The 20,654-nt window shown below is 46.9% G+C and overlaps 1 protein-coding gene across 1 annotated transcript; it reads right to left on the bottom strand.

Annotated features, from left to right (window-relative positions):
* Window positions 1-2,174: 2,174 nt before the first annotated feature.
* Window positions 2,175-20,452, bottom strand: EFHC1 (EF-hand domain containing 1). The gene is made up of 11 exons (XM_065730533.1): window positions 20,131-20,452; window positions 13,796-14,017; window positions 12,060-12,347; window positions 10,133-10,282; window positions 8,468-8,660; window positions 7,970-8,190; window positions 6,506-6,646; window positions 5,138-5,351; window positions 4,744-4,891; window positions 3,704-3,920; window positions 2,175-2,709 (listed from the first exon to the last, which is right to left on the bottom strand). Exons 1-11 carry the CDS (start codon window positions 20,140-20,142, stop codon window positions 2,602-2,604), a joined length of 1,914 nt encoding a protein of 637 aa, XP_065586605.1. The 5' UTR covers window positions 20,143-20,452; the 3' UTR covers window positions 2,175-2,601.
* Between the last annotated feature and the right edge of the window lie 202 nt (window positions 20,453-20,654).

The following is a 20,654-nucleotide window of genomic DNA, read 5'->3' as shown; positions in this document are numbered from 1 at the left end:
CTGCCATCTGTGTCTGTTACCAACGTAAGGTCAGGGACTGCCTAGTCTGTGATTTTTGGTGTGCAGCGTCGTGTTCTCCTGCCCTAGCCTGGAAACCTTTGAAATACCGGCAGTAGTTCTCTCTTTGTGCTGCAGGGAGTTGAGGGATGGGCTTGGGAAGAGAGGAGGGTTGAGGATGAGCAGTTGTAGCATTTCACTATAATATTTGAGTGACTCTTACTTATTGGGGCATTATGTGTTTGTTGTTGTTGTTGTTGTTTAGGATTCTTCTCACTCATGTTTGGGTTAGTGGTAAAGACGAGTTCCAGTTCCCCTGTAGGTCCCCTTACCCTTATCTCATTGCTTTAAGATGTGTTTCTGATGTGCTTCCCTGTTGGAGGGAGGACTACTCTGAGATCCTCCCCGACCCCCAAGTTATTCCTGAGGCCTGTAGATACCCCAGCACTGCTGCAGTGCATGGGGATTTGCAACAACAGCTGCCTCTTGCCTTAGATGAAGTCTTGGTAGATGGACCTTAACATGCACCGACAGGTGGAGATCCTGGGGTCTGATGTACAGCTTTCCTGGAAGCTTTGTGAGCATGTAGTAGAGGGATTGTTTGGCAGGCTTTGTACTCAAAGTGTGAAGTTTGTTACGTAGCCTCGGGGCTGTGGGTGGGGGTTTTGCTGGCAGAGAGGAAAGATGGCTGTTACAAAAGCCAGGCAGAGGCACGTAGCTTTCCTTCAGGTACGTGGAGCTCCATGGACCAAAACTTCAGCAAAAGGAACTCGAGGAAAATTTTTGTTCCTCCATATCGCAAAGTTTTGAATTTCGGGGAGTGGTGGTGGCGGGGAAGTCACGGTCTCCAGTATTTTATCTCGTTTGTTTCATTCTTCCTGTCAACGTAATTTTTTTTGTACGGTTGATGTTCATTGTTGTTCGTTGTTCAATGACTTTTGTGATAAACTCAACAGAAGTATTTTCTGAAATAAATAAACAAAAGGCATAGATTCTTCCATCGCTTGCTGCTTGCTGACACTTTACCACGCTGCTAAGTTTACAGAGCAGGCTGGGGTGGGTTGTGCTCCTCTCTTTCCTGGCACTCTGGATGTGTCTGCATCTTTGGTCCCCATATTGCCCACAGCTGGGGCTCACATTCTTGAATTTCCCAAGTCTGCAGCATAGGCAGCTGCTTCTGAGTTAGTTATCAGTGGCTGCCTCGCTTGCTGGGAGTGGAGGATATGGGCATTTGTAGGATGTGATTCATTTGATGTGGGTTAGGTGCATAGTTTCTGGTGAGCTCAATTGTACACTTTCTGCAGCTGGCGCTGAGCATGCTGCATGGTTTGGCTGAGTATTAGGTTACAGCTTCGTGGCATGTGCAGAAAACAAAATCTGACTTTCTTTTTCAACAGCCTGCAGCTCCCATAATTTCATCTGCAAGTTCTTGGCCTCTGGAAAAGCTGATTTAGGTGGCTGTTAGAAGTTAGTTTTTTACAGCTGTCCCCTGGAATGTACCTCATGCAATGCCAAGCCATGCTTTGAAATCTGAGGTGGACCTGAGATTGCTTTAACAATTCTCAGTCAGAGAGAAGAGCAGCACAAAATGGGCCCAAAAGGGAAGAGCAGTGACCTTTCCTGAACAAGGGGAGGCAGTGGAAGTGGGAACCCACAGCACAAAAAGCTGAGTTAAATAAGCATTTTGTTCCAAAGGGTTTTGTTCTCTGTGTGATGGCTGCCCTTCGTCTGTGCCCACTGGCAATATCTGGCAGGTGTCAGCTGGGCTGAGAAGGTTCCTGCCATGTTTCCCTTTGTGGAGAGATGAGCAGTCTGAGCAGACGTGTCACAGCCCTACTGCTGTGCCAGCCATTAGTTTTTCCTTCTCATTGGACCTATCCTATGAGATGACAGGTTGCGTGAGATGGGTTTAGATGTAATCTCAGTTCTGAAACCTTTCTCCAAACCCTTTGTTAAAAAATGCAAAGCTGCTGTCAGCACATCTGTGTACAGACCCTGCAATTTCCAGGAGATGTGTGAGAGCTAAAATACTACTCTACTTCAAGTAAAGCCAGAGTCAGAACTAGCTTCGTGGCGGTGTTTTGGTTTTTTTCTTACTTGAGCTGTTCCAGGCATTGAGGTACATTTATTTAAAGCATACATTTTAACGCTTTTACAGCAGCATAACTTGCTCATAGTCAGGTTAGCAAGTGTGCATTTATTATGGTTTCTGACAGGGCTCTTAGGTCTTCTTGCAATGCAAATAAAAATTTCAACTGGCAGTCTTCACTGCAGGCCCCTTTCAACTCTGTATGAAATCTAGGTGCTTAGCGCTCCAGGCTTTAGCTCTAGCAAGCCTTGCTGTACTGCATTAAAAAGTTGAGAGATCAATAGAAGAACCTGGCTGAGGTTTTCCAAAACGTTTATTTGTTTGTTTTCTTCTCGTGGATTTCATTTCAATCTTCAGCCGTTATGAGGTTGAGTTTGGTGGCAGCAAAAATGGCAGGGCGGGTTGGGAAGGTAAAAAAATTATCCAAGTGAGGGTGAAGTTAGGAAGGAAGGGGGAGAGGAAAAGAAGCAGAGGTAAAAAACAGAGCAGCCTTACTGTCAGCTCAGCTAAAGAAATTATTGCTGGTCTTGTGCTTCAGCTTCTAGGTGAAGATCACAGGGGAAGGCTCTAAGGAAGTCACGGTAGTTTATCTTGTCATCACCACAGGAGCACAGGTCAATCAGCTGCGGAGGAAAAAGAAGCAGTGCCATGAAGTGTTGAAGGAACCTGCAAACATGGTTTCGTAGGGGAAAAGTCCCCAGACAGAGAAGAAGAGTGGGCTGCCTCTGTAGTCCTGAATCACAGGTAACCTTGAGTGCCTACAGATGTCACTAACCTATGCAAGGACGAGAGTTAAAAGTGTTAAGGTTAGGTTTGAATCATCATTGCCATCTAAGCATCACCACAGTGACAACAGAGCCACAAAAAAACTGATCTGTGGCCAGAGAGTGGCAAAGGCCAGAGCACAGCTTTGAGGAACCTCACAGAGATCCCTGCCAGAAGTGTGATGGAGGCCCCATCTCCAAACGGGCACTGTTCGGTGGTGTCTCTTCGGTATGTGCACGTGGCATCAAGTGGAGACACAGATAATTGAGCTCAGTGACAGCCCTGCTAATGAACCAGTTCTGGTATCCATGCCTGACCCTGCATTGTGTTACAGAGCTATGATTATTTTTCTTGGTACAACACTATAGTTCTCAAATCTTCAATTCATTTGCTGTTAAGGTCACAATGTGTCTGAGTTCTCCTGAGGATCTCAGTGTTATCTCTACTCGTGCCCAGGTGTGCCTAAGTCACAACAGACACTCCATAGCTCTGCAGTAGCCTATGCCTCATCTCCATTGTGATTTACAGCCTCCTCTTCTGCTCTTCTCTAAGGTCTGACCAAGCAGCCACTTTCAAGTTTCACATAACAGCTGAATGCTAGCTCATGTTGGGGGCAACCTGCGTTACCTAAAGGACAGGAATCGTTACTTCCTCCTTGAAGAGAAAGGTTCAGCCCAACAGTTCAGAAGCCCTTCTGAACTGGGATTCTTTCACCCTTTTCTTGGAGCTGTTCCCCTTTGCAGGTCAGAATGGCTGTTGATTCAGCTTGGATTGGGTTGGTTTTTAAGAGAGATCTTTCAGAACACCTACAGGGGGTGAAATTCAGTATGCACAGCACCCCTTCCTTCTGACCTTGTTAACCAGAACGGCGCTGGTTGGCACATTCAAGCTGTCACAAACAGAGAAAAATTCTGCTTTGTCGAGGAAACCAGAGTCATCCTTGTCACAGTGAAGTAGTGCCTCTCTAATGCTGCTGTAGGTCAAGTCGTTACGGAGCTTCAGCTCTTCCTGAACCCTCGCAATTAGTTCATCCAATTCCTGCTTGCTGGTCCCTAGAGCAGGGACATCACTGTAGAAGGAAAGAGGAAATAGAATTTCATGTCAGTCCCTTCTTGCAGTCCTACAGTGATGCTTGTGTGCTGGCTGCTCCCCATGGCTGACCAGGCTGTAACTGTGAATGCACAGCAGGCTTCTGGGCTGTTTGGTTTTTATGGCAAGCTCGTCTCAGATTGGACTTGGACGTGAAGCTAAGTCCTGATGCTGGACATTAGGGAAATTGCTTTCCCTCTGCATGACATTTACCTTGAGCACCAAGTACTCTGGGACAAGGAGGGTTTGCTTGAGTGTTTCATATGGACCTGGGAGATGCACGCAGCTCTGGTTTCAACCAGAGCCTCTGAAATTCCACACTATGAACTGACTCTAAAGGGTGTCCTGAAGTTATAGGGTTGTTACTAGGTCACTTAAATGGGTCCAGACAGGCAGCTAAAAAAGGGGATGATGTCCAGGCTCTGACAGGGTGAGAGCCAGAGCAAACGTGAAAATGAATCCCCCAACCCTCCTCTGAGCCTGCAACCAGACGATGGCTCAGAAGATACTGTTAGCAGCACCTATCAGAATTTACTGCTCCCTTTTGGAACAAGATGACTGCATTCATTCACCCGAAGGTGTCTCTGCTGCTGAGCCAGAGCTGTCCCACAAGGTTTTTGGGTCAGCAACAGCCATCACATGATATTGTATGCTCTTGAGCTCCTGCTGTATCGGTTCAGACACGGCCTTGGAGCTGAGCAGCCACGAGACAGCAAAATGGAGCCCATGGAAGCTGCTGGAAATGGCCTTAGTTGTCAGCCCTGAGTCTCACAAAGCTCCGTATGCCATCCTTTGAAGTGTACCTTTTGGCAGTCTCCTCCACCACCCGCCGTGGGCGAAAATGATCCCTCATGGACTGTAATGTCGTCGCAGGAAATCTCTCTGCATTGCTTTCCATATAATTGAGCACATATTCATCAGCATCAGTGATAACAAACCTGTGGCCGAACACTGTTGGGAGAGGTATTAAAGTAAGAATATCTACTTTCCTAATCGTGTCTAAGGTTCACACACTGACGATAACAGAGTTACATCAGTTTTCACCAGCAGGTGACCTGGAAACTGAACAGCAGTGAGATCCAGAGGTGCAGATCTTCCAAATGATGGAAGGCATATATGCTGTCTGTCCAACAGACGACAGATCAGGCAGTGGAAGCTGATGCTCAGAGAGTATTACCGAGCCAGACTGGATCTTACCTTCAACGGTTGAACCAATGGTGAGGTCAGAGGGCCCATAGTACTCAGCCTTCTCTGTAGTAGAGCCTGGTTTGGCAACTCTGGTCTTTCTTAAGTATTTGCCTCCAATGATGCCAGAGTTACAGACTGGGGGTTCATAGATGCTGATCGTATCATTGGAGAGGAAATAAGAGAGGATGAAGCGTCGCTGTGTGTCCATGGGGTTTGGTGATTCCTAGAGGAAAAGTAGTAGCTTTGGAAAAGAACACTGCCCAGAGTTCATAACTTTTTCTCTAGCTGTGTAAAACTAAGCAGTTAATTAGGCAAAAGCCGCAAATACATTGTCATAGAGTAACAGCATTAAATACCTGAATTTCAAAGATTATTTGTTCTAGTCAGGCTAAGAGAAGCAGAATTTGGGCTGCAGTGACTAAAAGTATTTGGCGTTTCCAGACTGAGTGATCCAAGAGAAAGGAATATCCTATATGGAATGATTCATCATGCGGAGGAAGGCTGGCTGTAAAGTTTAGTATTCAAGTTATGTATTTCATTCTAATGATTGCCTGAGAGGGGTTGGTGCTGCTTTCAGCTCTTACTCACAGGAAGACACTCCCCTGACACAACAGTGGGTTTACTTACTTAGTTTAAAATAAAATTGATCTGAACTCATCAGCTGTGACCTTTAGGAACTCCTGAACAATAGGGAAAAGAAATCAGCCCTTATTCACCCTGAGTGTTTGGAGAGGGCAGGCACCAGGCAGCACAGGAAATGCCACGGCTGTTGCTAGACGTGCCAGAGGTTCCTTGCATAAACCAGCTGCAAAGCTGGCACAAAGGCCAGAGCCTCAACGCTGTTACTGTGGATGGAAAGCACCGTCCCTGCGGACTCCCCTGCTTATACACTGACTCTTGGCTGCTCTGCTAGCACAGCCTCTTGCTGGCTGCTGCAGCTGGAACTAGCCTGGAGAAGGGCAGGTGCTGGGAGCCAGCAGCAGAGAGGCAGCAAGCTCAGGCTTGTGGCAGCAGCTGGAGGCAGGCAGAGGCACGGAGCCCAGCTGCAAAGCTGTTTCAATTAGGACCATCTGTCACGTGCTGATGTCAGTGGGAGTTTTTCCATAAATGGCTGTGGTTTTGTAGCACATCTATTTTGCACTGCCTGGCCTTGCTGTTTGTTTGTTTTTTTTTCTCCTACCTTTGCGTGCCACTAATTGCCACAGCAATCACACAGTAACCCAGTGGGATCTCCTAAGGGTTGTGCACTCTTCATCTCTTGTCCCACCAGTACAGAACAAAATTTGCTACCACCCTTGTCTGAGCAGCCAGTTCCTCCCATCCTTCTAACTCCACAACATGAGCTGATACATGCACAGTGACAAGGAAGGGACTTACCAGGGCTACCTGGTATCGCAGCACTTTGCGGTCGTTCTCTAGCATTTTTATTACATCTTTCCGGGGAGGCTTTGGAAATAGAGAATAGCAGTTTTGAAGGGAGTCTTCAAGGATGCCATAACCGTTATATGGAGGAATTACCTGCAGCCAGAGAGGATACCAAATAGAAAGAGCTTAAACGATGAATAGGTTTGCAGGACAGCTTATAAGAAAGCATCTGTTTGGAAAGACTTCTTTTGTCGCCAGGTGGCAACAGCTGTGACATCCTGCCCAGCAGAGATGCTCTAGATTAGCCATGTGTTAGACCCCTTATTTATAGAAATATAAGAGCTAAGTAAATCTGAACGTCAGAAAGCCAGTTAATATCTCTGAATAAAGAGACAAAGGGTAAACTAATAACTAACCCATCCTGTGTACAGAATCTCAATCATCTGTATGGTTACACTGCGAACCTAAGCCCCATCGTGTTTGTGGACTAGGCCAGATAATACTCAGCACTGTTCCTTGGCTCATTCTGGGAGGTAACATGGGCAGTGACCACCACCAGTAGATATTTGGGACTTAGCAACTCTTTTTTGGAGAAGTGAGAGAGAGTTTAGTGGTATCACTGCAGCCAGACCGTTCCAGTTTGCTTTGCAGACAGAAAACAAACCCCGACATTGTGTAATTTTCCAGTACAAGCATGGTCAGAGTGCCAGCTCTGTCCTTTATATTACTAAAAATTGACATTTTGGCTTTCAATTTCATATTAATTTGACTTGCTATCCTTGAGTACTGCATCCCATTTAGAGTCCTCAGTAGAGGAGAGATGTGAGTCTTGTTGGAGCGTGTCCAGAGAGAGGCCACAAAAATGACCCAAGGGATGGAACACATCTCCTCAGAGCACAGGCTGAGGGAGCTGGGGCTGTGCAGCCTGGTGAAGGGAAGGCTGCAGGGAGATCTGAGAGCAGCCTTCGGTATCTCAAAAGGGGCTGTGAGAAAGAAGGGGACAATCTGTTTAGCAGAATCCGTTGTGATAGGGCAAGGGGAAATGGCTTCAAACCTATAAGGGGGGAGATACAGATTGGAGATAAGGAGAAAGTTTCTTATGATAAGGGTAGTGAGGCACTGGCAGAGGTTGTCCAGAGAGGTGGTGGTGGTGCCCCGCCCCTGCGGACAGCCAAGGTCAGGCTGGATGGGGCTCTGGGCATTGGTGGAGCTGTAGGTGTCCCTGTTCATTGCAGGCAGTGGGACCAGATGGCCTTTAAGGGTCCCTTCCAACTCAAACAGGACTATGATTCTATGATTCCTCAAGTTGTTCTTTTCTTTTACCCTTAGCTTCCTTTGATTTTCTCTTTGACTTGATCTTTTCTTTAAGATGAAACTCTCCTACAGTCTCTTACTCAGCTGGACTTATACTTTCCTACCAGAGGACACATGGACTGCAGATTTCCCTCTGCTCCTTTGGAAAACTGCTTGCAGTACCTGTGGTACTTCCTTGGGTGGTTTCTTCTTTATCTCCACTGGCTGGAAATCTGTGATGCCAAATTTATCGCGATAGAAGTTACGTGTGAACTCATCGCAATCGTAGATGAAGAACGTGCGCCCAAGGAGGGTGGTAGGTTTGCCAACAGCAAAGTCCTTAGCTGAGTACCACTCAAGTACCTCCTGATCAGAGATTTCCAGCACACAGCTTGGGAAGGTCTCTGAGGAGAAGAGAGCAAAAGGAAAAAAAAGCTAAGCAATCAGGTAAATGTTAATATTTCTCAGTGAAAAGGGATACAAAAGAATAAAGATCTCCACAGAGCTGTTTGTAGTGCTCTGCTTCCCAGAACATTAAGACTTCAGTTATCACTGAAAGGATCGGCCAAAACCTGAAGACACCTGCAGCTCTAAAAACGATGCACCTCTAAGACAGCTTCCACATCTTCATCCACCCACCAAGGTGCTTGAGCACAGATGTGCTGCCTGCTCTAAACTCACTTTTCTTGTCCACAAAGGTTTTCGGCAAGCGTTGGCGTTTTATCAGTACTGGGAATGGGTCCCTGCCATCGTTGGGCTTGTGGACTTCTCGAACCTCCACTGTGTCATCTGCCAAGTAGTAATGGATGATGTAAGGCCTGTTCTCACCAAACATGCTGTCCGTGTCATCCCACATGGCGTAGAAGCGTAGGACCTGAGGTGGATAAAAAACAGGCAGAAAAAAACCAAACATGGATCAGAATCACTAAGCGGTTTGTCCAAATGATTTTGGCTGAAATAGGCTGGGTGACTGAAAGTAGCTCAGCTATCTCCTCTGCCAAGTACAGAAGAACCAAGCCCTTGTACTGCGTCCACTGGGATTTTTATAATGAAACTTAGTAAAGTGAGGCAGAATCGAATTTTGAAGGTTTCATGGCAAATATTGAGGTTTCGTGGTCAATTCTTTACCAATCTCATACTGAGGAAGGCAGAGGGGTACGTCTGCAGTTGTTCTGAGGAGACTGCATTCATTCTAGACCCCATCTCACTTCTGTCTCTTGGAAATATCTTGTTTTAATGGCACAGAAATCAAACACCTCACACTGCAATGCTTCCAAGTCCCTCACCTACTGTTCTGGAAGTGCTGCACACAGTGGAGCAGCTCAAGGGTTCCTCGAGGTACAGCTCCTAAACAGGAGACCCAACAGCTGTGAAGGAGTTGGCCCAGCCTTGACTCATTAAGGCTAAACTATCAGCAGGCGTAGTCTAGCTTACATCCAAATAGTAAACCTGCTTGCCCTCCTCAAAGCAAGGCAACCATACCCAAAACAGCCACTGGTTATGATCCTGGCGTGTGTTAACACCCAGCTGATGGCCAGGAACTGTTTGGTAGTCAGGAATCGTAGAATCATGGAATGGCCTGGGTTGAAAAGGGCCTCAGAAATCATCTAGTTTCAACCCCCCCGACATAGGCAGTGTTGCCAACCACTAGAGCAGGCTGCCCATAGCCACATCCAGCCTGGCCTTGGATGTCTGCAGGGATGGGGCATCCACAGCCTCTCTGGGCAACCTGTTCCACCCTCTGAGTGAAAAACTTCCTCCTAATATCTAACCTCAATCTCCTGCCTTAGCTTAAAACCATCTCCCCTTGTCCTGTTGCTATCAACCCATCTAAACAGTCGTTAAGAATGAGCCCTGTTTTATTTACTACTCTTGGGTAGTCTATAGGGTTTCTCACACCGTTGTTAGATGATAAAAAGAAGAAGGATGACCAGGGAGAAGAGTGTCAGTCAGCTGTGTGCACAGGGAGAACGCAGTCAGAGCAACTGGTACTTGTGTTTGTCTGAAGGCATTCAATCTAGCACCTGCCTTCAATGTTTTTGGGGAAAATATGTGTGAATGTAGCTTCCCCATTTGTAATAGAAGAACATCGAGCTGGTCTGCTAACTTCCCAAGGCAGGTAGCCTGTGTCATCACAACAGAGAGCAATTAAGAAATGGAGGCTCTTTAGAACGGGCTCTGCAATCCAACTGCTTACGAGGCAGAAGCATGAACAAAAAGATAAAATATTTTGTTTTTCACAAATTCCAGGAAAGGAGCAAATTTGGAGTCTGCCCAGTGAGATCTTTTAGAATGAGTCAAGATCCAGGTTTCTATGGCACATATAGGTGATCGCTGATCACTCACCTGCTTGTCGTAAGTCAGAAATTGTTTGAGTTGGTCGAAATCTGATGGGGTGATGTACATGCGCATGGGCGTCTGACGGAGCTCTGTGTAAGGATCAAAAACCATTTTCTCCGGAGGGTTCAGTTCAACTCCTTGGCTCTCCAGGAATACCTAGGAAAGTCATCTGAGGTATTAATTGCTGACTTGAGTTCTGAAGATAAGAGATGGGCTGAAGATATCTGAAGATAAGGGATTACAGATGGGCCGAGATGAGTGTTGCCAGAACACTGCAAATTCATTCTGCATTGCTCGCCAGGCTGCAGGGGTTTTAGTTCATGGCAGTAGCAAATACAACAGGGACAAGTAAGATGTTTCTTTGCTGTTTTTTAGCTTTGTCTGACTTTCCATTATGGAGGGCAGTCCTGCCCCCAACACTCTAAGTCCAGTTCTACTTGAGTACATTTTCCTTGCCTTTGGGGCGTTAAATGGAGGATAACTATCAGGTTGGCTTCTTTAATGTAAATTAAAAAGATTACGTTAGTGCGTAACCGTGGATGTAGGCAGCCTGAATTTGCAAGGGATTCAGTGTTCTCCATTCTGTCAGACACTGGAAGTTTGTGTGCCCAGCACCAGGCCCTCCAAGGCCCCTCTGACCAGAAGGATGTGTGCTCAGAGTAGCAGCTTTAGTTCATCTGCCAGGAGGAACACACTTCCCACAGTAAGAGGACAATCTGTTTGTTTATAAAGGGATTTTTGATTTACCTTAGATGCATAAACAAACTCTAGGGTATTGTGCATTCACCTCAGTCACTCAAAACAACCTCAGAAGTCAATGGACTTCTTCCCTCTTTGGCCTGTGAAAATATTCAGCCCAGGGAGCACCTGTGCAAACATCTCCAGTGGGCATGTGAGATCACCCTGAAGACTCACCCTGAAGGTTTACGCTTCCAGTTGATGATAACTAGACTGGTGGCCTTGAGATGTAGATCCACCCAGCTCATGCCATGTTTTCCATCAGATAACCAACATTAGCAGGAGAACCAGCTCTTCATCTGACTTTTAGTCATCTAGTTCCAGCAGAGCAGGTCCCACATGCGCTCAGCAAATACGTATGTACTAACATACTACATGATTGGGAACATTCCTGGGCACCGAGGCCAACTGGCAAGGATCAGCCTGCATCTAAACTCTCTCAGCCTCCAGAACAAGTTGGCTGCATGGAACTCATCTACTGGGAACAGTCCCTGGAGTGCTCAAACTCTTGAACTGATCCTGGGAATTGCTTGAAAGAATAGCGATTGGCCAGGGCCCAGGTTGCACTGGGGACAATCTAACAGAATACCAATGCATTGGTATATGTTACTATTAGTTACTGTATTGTTGTTTTTTCATTTAACCAGCACAGAAATAGCTAGAAATAAAAAACGGGCAATGAATAAGCACTCTTTGACCAGTTTATATTATGATTCTAAATCCACTGACGACGCCCGTCCTTCTGGTTTGTTGCAGATGAGTGCTGAGTTAGTGACAGCATTCCCATCCCCTTTTTCTGTCAGAGGGGGATTAAGCTGGAAAACAGTTAAGCTCAGTAATTTCCCTCTCATGTATGCACAATGGGTCATCGGGACCCTGAGCAGCTAAACTGTTGTACACATAGAAGGTAGCTTACATCAATTCTCTTAACACAGAAACGACCTCAGAATTTGTACTGTACAGTGCAGTCTTCAGGACAGAGAATGGTGCAAAAGTACTGAACAGTAACTGTGCTCTTTGCAAACATTATGCCTTGAAATACCTGTCGCTTTGAGGAAAGAAGTCTCCACAGGTTGCAAAATGAAAGGTCACAAAGCAACCTCAGTGTGAGAGCTACAGGTGCAGAATACCAGAATAGACAGATTCTGACAGATCTGGGATTCTTCACATCAGTTTCTCCATCCAAGGAGCTCACCTGTGTGAATGGGTCACAGTCAACGATGTGGTATGTCCTGCTGTACATGGTGATGTTGATGCCTCGATTCAGATCCTTCCAGTGGTAGTGATCCCCGTGGTCATTCTTGGGCACACGATGACGTCTGATAAGTTTGCCTTGAGGAATACCAGAGTTCTTCACAACAGGCTCTATGACAGATATGCTGTCATCTTCCAAGTAGTAATAGATAACCACTTGGCGAATACGATAACGCTCTTCTGAAGACAAAGGAACATCTTCCTGGAAGTAGGCATCAAACTTCAAAACCTGCCAGGGGGACAAGATCCCAAAGGGAGAGAGAAAGAAACCATCTGAACACCATGGTTTGTCTGTTAATCCAGAGAACGTATTTGCAGTGGGCTTAGGCAGTGCAAGATACTGGACTGTAATCTATAAAATCATCAGAGCCAGCTGTTATCCTAACCTGTGGTTGATGGTGGAAGCTTCATGAGGGCTTTTATCAACATTTGCCCTTTCTAAGTTTGGTTGCACAAGACACTTGTAATAACTACAGCACTTTCTTTCCTTCATGATCATCCTACTAACAGAGTGCTTGGTTATTGTCAGTAATCTATTTCACAGACATATCTGACTTTCTTTAACAGTAAGTCTCCCTGAACAAGGGTCTACAAAAGGATCTGGTGATGATTTTAGTTAAGAGTTTGATGACATCTGTGGTTTTTAGGACCTGTATGGTTCGTCTGAACTCACATCTATCCAGCACTGGCAGAAGAGCCAGTCTGTGCTGGAGAAACAAGGAAAGAAATCAGGACGCAGAGGAAATGCATGCTGCATGCCCCTGCCAAAAGCCAGTCACTCACAGTCCTGCAAATGAAAGAAGCACGAGAAACACTGCCTACAAGAACATTCATTACTCCTAAGAAGAGGTAGGTGGCTAATCAAGCCTTGCATACCCAGCCTACATGAGCCCACTGAATCAAGTAGCAGCTACTACAGTTTGGACAGGGAAGCATCTGACATTAAAATAGCAACACCTATCTTACTCTGAAAGAATGGCCCCTGAGGCAGTAATTAACACAGATGTCTGTCCCTCACACCGTCTCCCAGGTGGGCTGCCTGGCAGGGTGCAACCCCTGCCTGTGCTCAGGACTGCTGAGCCTTGCATGCCCTGCAGGGACTGCTCTGGTTGCAGCTGCAGTCTGCACCACCAGCACGTTTAAAAGTGAGGGTCAGCTCAGGACTGCAAACACAGGGCCACCTCCTAGTCTGCTAGGATCACCAAGATGTAATGCGGGAAGTACGGCCGGAGCAGCAGGCTCTGACATGCTGCAGTGACAAGTACAGGCTTATATAGATAGACCAAAGCTAGAGCGTCTAGCAGGGACTGCAGTGCAGAGAGACTTCACAGTTTAAGCTCACTTACAACCTCAATACACTTTTGGAAATGCAGGAGGGCAGGCTATGTTTTGCAGGGCAATGGTTATAAACTGAAGCTTTTCAGAATTAATCAAATTTCTTTTCCAACTCCTGCTGGAAATGCTCCGGCGTAACTCGTGGGGAATGTCTTACATCGTTTATGTATTATAATCCTCCTCCTGAGCAAAGAAAGCCTCTTTCAGACTGGGGTTCAGCTGTCTCTGACTAAGGGCTATGGCATCTGAGAACTGCTGTACGCTGTCCCATGAACCCTGGAGCTGACTGTTTATGTCTCCGAACTTGGCCAGCCGATATTCCCGGAATAAACCCCTTTATACCTTTTTGTCAAAAGCCACGTGTGCTGGAATGAAGCCTGAAGGAGGAGCCTTCTTGGCTTGCCCATAGGTCAGAGTGGGTCCTGTGCTGGATAATTCATCTAATTCAGCTTGTGAAGGCTGATTCACATAGAGTCGCTCCCTGCCGATCCCCACTGTTGGCAGCCGAGAAAAGGCAAGCCCATTTTTGTAGCCCAATGTCTGTGAGCGATGAAAGGATGTTTTCTGTGGAAGAAAATCCAGCTGTTAAAATCCTACACGCACTTAGTAGATACTGCTACTGAAAGCACAGAAAAACAGTAAGAGTTTGATATCCAGAACAGCTCCACAGTGATTTATTATGACCTACTGCAGCAGTTACTTATGCTTAGATCAAGAAGGCTGAATAAACAATAAGTGACTGGATGAACAAAGCATCAGAGTCCACTCAAATCCTTGTGCTGGCACAGACTTACCACGAGCCTCAGTGTCCAGAACTCAACTGCACTTGATCTGCCCTACTATTTATCTCACTTTGTTCCCTACTCTGCACTACAGCAGTACAAAGCTCCAAGGGACCTCACTCTCTTACGCCCTATAGTGCTCCCTTGACTGTTGCATGAGGATAACAGAGCACTTTCTGTGTTTTGCATTGCTGTTTTGTTAAACCTCTCCTGGGGAAATGACAGGATTCCCCTTGCTGTGAGAAGTCAAGGTGTGCCATGCTTACAGAACTGGAATTAGGAAACACACCGAAGTGCATCCGTTGTTCCACCACCTCCCCCCACAGCTTATGTAAGGATCTGCATGTAAAAAAGCACAACCACAGAGTAAGGACCTACAGCAGACCCATGAGAAACCCGTTATGACACACAGAATTCTGTTTATTTGAGCACTGTATAACGTTGGTGATAGGATTCCCCTGTTATTTTTAGCTATGTTGGTTTATTCTGGGTTTTGACCTTCTTAGAGCCCTTTCCTGTCTTTGCTGCCTGCTTCACATCAGCTACCAAGCCATTCTTCAAGTGAAAAAATAATCCCAATTTCGAGGGAAGGTCCTCACTTTGCTTCAGGGCACACAAGAATAGGATGTCAGCTCTGACTGCCCAGTTGTGTTGTTCCCTGCTGAAGAGGAGGACTGGATTTGCCTGGCAGGAGGCTGCTCGGCTTGCAGCACAGCCCACATCTGCTGCAGAAAGCATGTGGAAAACACAAGGCTTTTGGCACTTCTCACAAGGAAAGCGGGAGAAAATCTGCAAATCCATGATCATGCCCCCTCCTTGGAAGTGTTGCCCCCTCCCTGGAAGCATTCAAGGCCAGGCTGGATGGGGCTGTGTGAGCAACCTGGTCTAGAGGGAGGTTTCCCTGCCTATAGCAGGGAGTCTAGAAGTGGATGATCTTGAGGGTTCCTTCCAACCCAAACCTCTCTCTGATTCTGTGATACAGTCTCTGCCTTTACCTTGAGTTTTGCCAAATTAAGCAGAATGGTATGCATTTCCAGCTCCGAAGGAAAAGGCTTCAGCTCCTTTGCCAGACTTAGGCTCTCAATCAGTCCAACCTCAGGCGTGTGAACCACTTCTCCTCCTCCCCCTCCCTCGCCCCCCATGGTTAAGCCTCTAATCTTATTTATACCTCCAAGGCCCCACTTGAATTTCAAGCAATTGCCTGTTTTCTCTCTGAGCTGGCACTACACATCTCGTAACACAGGAAAACACGTTCAGGTGAAAACAAGAGAGTTTAGTGGAGGCATTAACAAAATGTTTCATAAACAGCAGCCCTGCCACAGGATTGCCATTCCTTCCTGTTCAATAAATACCAAGGGAAAGCTGTGGGAAAAACATTCCAGGGAAACCAAGAAGTTTGTCCTTAAATTGGCAATATCAGTGCTTGTCAGAAGCATACAGGCTTTTATGGGCACCAAAGCCAGGCTACATCTCACAGTATCAGGTGAGTAATGCAAAACTGAAAGGGAAAACCCAGAATGTAAACTCCTAATCTCAGCTGCTGCCAGCCCATATCGAATAAATAGTACTGAATTAAGTCTTTCTTGCCTTGTCTGTAGAGCTTCATACAAATGCTGTTTCTCCTCCCAGGAGTGCATCTGAACATTGACCAGTAACTAACAACATTATCTTATCTGAATGCACAGCTTTCTTACAGCACATCTCAAAATGCACATGGAAAACAAGTATCACGATGCCATTTTATAGACTAGAGGCAAAGTGAGGTGATTGCACTCACTGTGGCTCATCCTGTGCAACAGTGCAAAGACATTTCTAGAGTCCAGATCTCTTTAAGCATCCCCAAGAGGGCAATACTTCCAGTTACTCTAAAATAACAATCTGCTCTGCTAAACCCTGTGGGTGTTTCTTCCACACAGTGCCACTGATGTCAGTAGAAGCATTCACATGATTAAAGCAGGTGGGGTTTTGCTGATAGAAGAAATAATATTTTGCTAGGGGCAGAGATTTGCATTGTAAATTTCCAAGTCGTTACTGAAAATAATGCTGAGATAACCTTTATAACTGCACGATGGAGAGTATTTGTTATGTGTGAATGACCCCATTTACTGTTGAAAACTCAGTCGTCACTGACTTTGAAAACAGCATGACTGTTTGTGCTGGAGGGCACCACTAGGATTGGTACAGTGGAAGTTAAGGGGCTCTGGGAGTGATATGGGAAGAACAACTCTGACCAACCTGCAGCAGGACTCACCATCCCTTGAGAAGCTTTGCTCTATCAGATCCCAAAATGAGGACTGGGTTAGTGTGATGGCCTTTCTTTTGTGGAGAACAATCTAGAAGAGGCATCAGGAGGACATGGAAGGGCTTGCTCAGAGGATCACATGCAATAGCAGAGCACACTGGGGCCTTTCTAGGCACCGGGAGGAAATGGAGAAGCCCACTCTTAAAGCTATTAAGTTCCACAGAGGCGTCAGGCGTGCCCTGGTGTATCCATTTCCTACTGATCTTGGCAAGCATTGCTTCTGAGCTAAGCAGTCAGAAAAATTCAAGGACATTGGTTTCTCAAACTGCCATTAGAGTAGCAGTGAGTTGAAGATGAATAACAGTGTCAGGACCTGAGATATTAACTTCCCAAGGAAAAGGAAGTGCAGAGTTGTCAGCTGCCCCAAAACAGCATTGGAAAGAACTCAGGGAGTATTGGTTTTCATCCGTGGTACTGCTTTTGCAAGAGGATACTGGGAGGATTTGGGGTTATCAGATCCTCATCATGTGGACCACTGGGAATGCGGAAAAGGAAAGTTTGCTTCCTTGTTTAGGTATCCATTCAAATGCAGAGGATGAGATTACTTCTTCCAAGGAATGAGAGCACAGCTGAGAAGTCTCTCTTCCTTGAGAATTCTGGAGGCTGCGATGGTATCAGTTCAGTGGGGAGATACCAGTTCTCTGAACAGACTTTCAGTTCTCAGGTTCCAGAGCATTGGCTCCATATGATCTACCAAGGATTAAGTTCTCCAAAGGATATAAGAAAGGCATTTATGGAAGCATCAGGTGACTGTATGGGTCCTGGTTGAGGGCGGTATCAGAACGAGAAGAAGGTTCAGAACACATCCCTTTGAGAAAACTGAGGTGGTTCAGAGAAACAGTGGTCTGCTTGTTTATTAAGTGAGTTTTGGAGCACTGCTTCCCTTGGGGTATCATATGAATTGGCAGGGAAACCTCCCTGAAATGGATTTCGGGTCACTGAAAGCTCCCTGTAGCAGCTGGGATATGAGGGGGCCCAGCTCACAGGGCTCTCTCAGCAGGGCTACCTGAAAGATCAGCTGGGAATTAGGGGGTACCCGGGATGGACGGGGGCTGAGGCATGGATGCGAGGGCTCCCAGGAGCCGGGCTGACCAGGGGCTGCGCTCACCATGGGGTCCCTGAAGGCACAGCCCGGGAGGAAGGGCAGGCCCGGTCTCAGCTCCGAGCTCATGGCGGCGGCAATCCCCTCTCGGCTTCCAGCGACGCCGTCTCCACGGCAACCACCAGGCACGCCCAATGCGCATGCTCACTACGTGCAGGGCCTGCGCACTGAGCCGCACCGCGCGCTACGCGAACAGGGAAGGGGTTGCCGTGGCAACGGGAGGGTGGGAGCGGCCTTGGCGCGGCCGAGCTCCCAGTGGGGCCGGGCCTCGGGAGCCACCGCCTCTGTTGTACGCAAAAGCGGCTGCCATGGGGTGGTGGACGGTGATCCTCGTCGTATTTATCTCAATTAAACGGCCTTCAGCCTGCTGCGAGCCGCAGCCATGCTCCTCGCGCTGCCCACCGCCCCCTCGCGTCCAGCCGAGGCCCTGATGCTTCCCGCGGTGTAAATGAGGCATGCCTCAGCTAGGCCGCGCAGCTGAGGCTGTGTGTGGGACTGCAAGCTCCCCGTCTGTGCCCTCCTCGTGGGAGAAAAGTTGCTGCGCAGGGGCAGATCTGTAGCTGAGTGCTGAAAGTATTCAATAGGAGAAGCAGCTGTGCTGACTTACCATCTGTTATATAGACAGATATGTATGTATAGAAATGCTGTGAAACAGTGGCTTGTAACACTGACACCGTTTCCCCTCTACGTGATTTTTCACGTATAGGAAGCAGCAAAAGGAAAGCAGGAAGGCCATCAACGGGAAAGTTCCTGTGGAAAAGTTGCTCTTAGAAGCTGCTCTTAAACGTAACAGATAAAAAGTCACATCAGTCACCACAGAGAAAAGACAGTTTTGTGTTTCTTCCCCTTTGATGCCTTTATCGTTGTTGTACAAGACAGAGCAAGCTGAGATTCAAGGGCAGGCAGCAGGATCTGAGAGTTTGTAAGCAGAAGTCAAGCAGAGAGAAACACAGCCGGACAGTCAGAAAGCAGCAGGGAGAGATAAAGGCGTCTGATGAGCTCAGAAAGGGAAATCATAACTTGAAGGCCAAGAGGGCTGAAAGGCAGCGAGCAGCCAGTGTGGATCTGGCTCGGATGCAGGTGTTGGGGCATAAGCAGTCTCTCTAGATTTCTCCTGGTGTGGTATTCAGACATCATTCAGCAGGTGTCCTAAGCACGAGAGCCAGCACTTTCCTCAGGGAAGGAAACTGGCCTCCTTGGGCCATGTGTTATTGTGTGAGATAGTGACAGCAGCTTTTTTACAAGGCAGTGTGGCAATGTGCCCCTTACGCACAGCTTGCAGCGGGGCAGGAGAGCTCCAATCCCACAGTTTGCAGGGGGGAACTAAAGCAAAGAGAGGCCTTGAGATTTATGGGAGATGACAAAGTAGAAGCTTCAGCTCCAGACACCAGCAGGGACAGGATCGGAACACTTCAGTTCCCCTGAATGTTTGAAAGCAGATGGGGATGAAGAAAGTAAGATTTAGGAAAGCTGTGGCAGAAAGGGGCATCCTTGATCACCAACTTCTGTACATGCAAATCAGTCTTGCCGAGGTTCAGACAAGCCTCGTTAGCCTCTTGGATTACTACAACTCTACTCCTGAAAAGCAAAAGGATCGGCGTTTTCCTGTATCAAGATTTCCTAGCTCTTATCAGCTTCAAGCCCGTGTATTTTGGAGGGAAGACTGTGCTGTTATGTGCCTTTACATCACTGTAATGTATGGCAGTAAAAAGCCCAACCTGTGAATCCCCCTGCTACAGGAATGCCCTATCTGTACTCTGAGGGTTTCCAAGGACTACTTACAAAGGGTTTGTTAAAAAACACTTTGAAGCACAGGCTTGCTGGCAGTAGGCTGAAATGTGATACCCTCGAGCCTGGTGAAATCAGGGATTCATAAATCACACTGCTCTCCCACACAGCTTTCTACACTGCTTTGTTGTCATACCCAGCACTTGTACACATGGGTTTTTCCTCTCTTCCACACCCTGTCTATCCCTCTAGCTCCGCTGGACAAATATTTGATAAATGCATGTTAGGGTGCTGCTAAAGAATGAGCTTAGTGCTCTTTGCTTCATAGCTTGAGGAACTGCTTTGGACCGAGAGCAGGTCTTACCTTCAACCAGAACAAAGCAAACAACAACAGGGTAAAGAAGCTATCACTAAGGACAGCTGCAGAGTTTAAGACCTAGCAGGTGGCTTAATCCCTTATATTTCAGGTATGTTCAACCCTCATTTTCACACCAGGGCTCCGCTTCTCCCTCTGGAGTCAGCAGGAGCAGCAGGCAACATGGGGAAGCATTCTTCCCCTGACCTAGTTGCAGAGACCAGCTTCAACAGCTGCTTAACAAAAGGAAGAAGGAAATATCTCATTTGGAGCTGCCTGCTAAGGCTCTGCCTCACGTTCCCGGAGATCTGCAAGAACAAAACCAGGCAAAGATTGCCTTGGGGTACAGGAATCTCTTCTGAAGTAACTCAGATTATCTGCTGCAATATCAGGTGCTGGGGATCATACCTTCTCTCTCATTCTCTCCTCTGTGACAAGTGAAGGGAGCAGATCAAAATGCTTTGTTCCTCTGACTCGGAAGCACTTGTATTTTTTGCATTTCACTTCATGTGCTTGGGATAAGCCAATTCCCTCCTTTGCGGATAACTTTTTCTGGCTTTCCAGGCACCAAGATTTGTATGCATAAAATCAAAGAGTAAAGGGCATGTAGTCAATATGCTTCCTAAAACAGCACTGGCAAGCAGCATACCACAAGCCTCTATTTTTGCTTCCTGTCAAAAAGGTTAACAGCCCTGTTGTTCTGTTCTGGTATATTGTCCCATTCTTCTTCAGTTTTTGACTTCATGGAAACATAAAATCTTTCTGCAGGCCTAACTCGTCTGGCAAAATCCCTGTCACTTACGCAGAGGGCGAGACGTTTGTAAAGCACATCCCTGGCTCGGAAATGCATCTCTTTGCAGGGCTGGCTGCACGCCTGCCTGAGTGGGAGCATTTTTTCCTAAGCCTGTCTGCAGAGATCCAGCAGAGCCTGG

The sequence above is a fragment of the Cyrtonyx montezumae genome, unplaced genomic scaffold (genome assembly GCF_038088225.1).
Source record: "Cyrtonyx montezumae isolate F1298 unplaced genomic scaffold, pur_monq_1.0 scaffold_13, whole genome shotgun sequence".
Taxonomy (NCBI): domain Eukaryota; kingdom Metazoa; phylum Chordata; class Aves; order Galliformes; family Odontophoridae; genus Cyrtonyx; species Cyrtonyx montezumae.
This window is presented reverse-complemented; position numbering and strand designations above follow the sequence as displayed.

What these genes read in the sequence shown, in the direction of transcription:
- EFHC1 (XM_065730533.1), bottom strand. An exon ending in TTCTGACTTACGACAAGCAG is followed by an intron (nt 8,661 to 10,132) that starts GTGAGTGATCAG and finishes TATCCACCTCAG; the next exon opens with GTCCTACGCTTCTACGCCAT. An exon ending in GTGGAGGAGACTGCCAAAAG is followed by an intron (nt 3,921 to 4,743) that starts GTACACTTCAAA and finishes TTCCTTCTACAG; the next exon opens with TGATGTCCCTGCTCTAGGGA.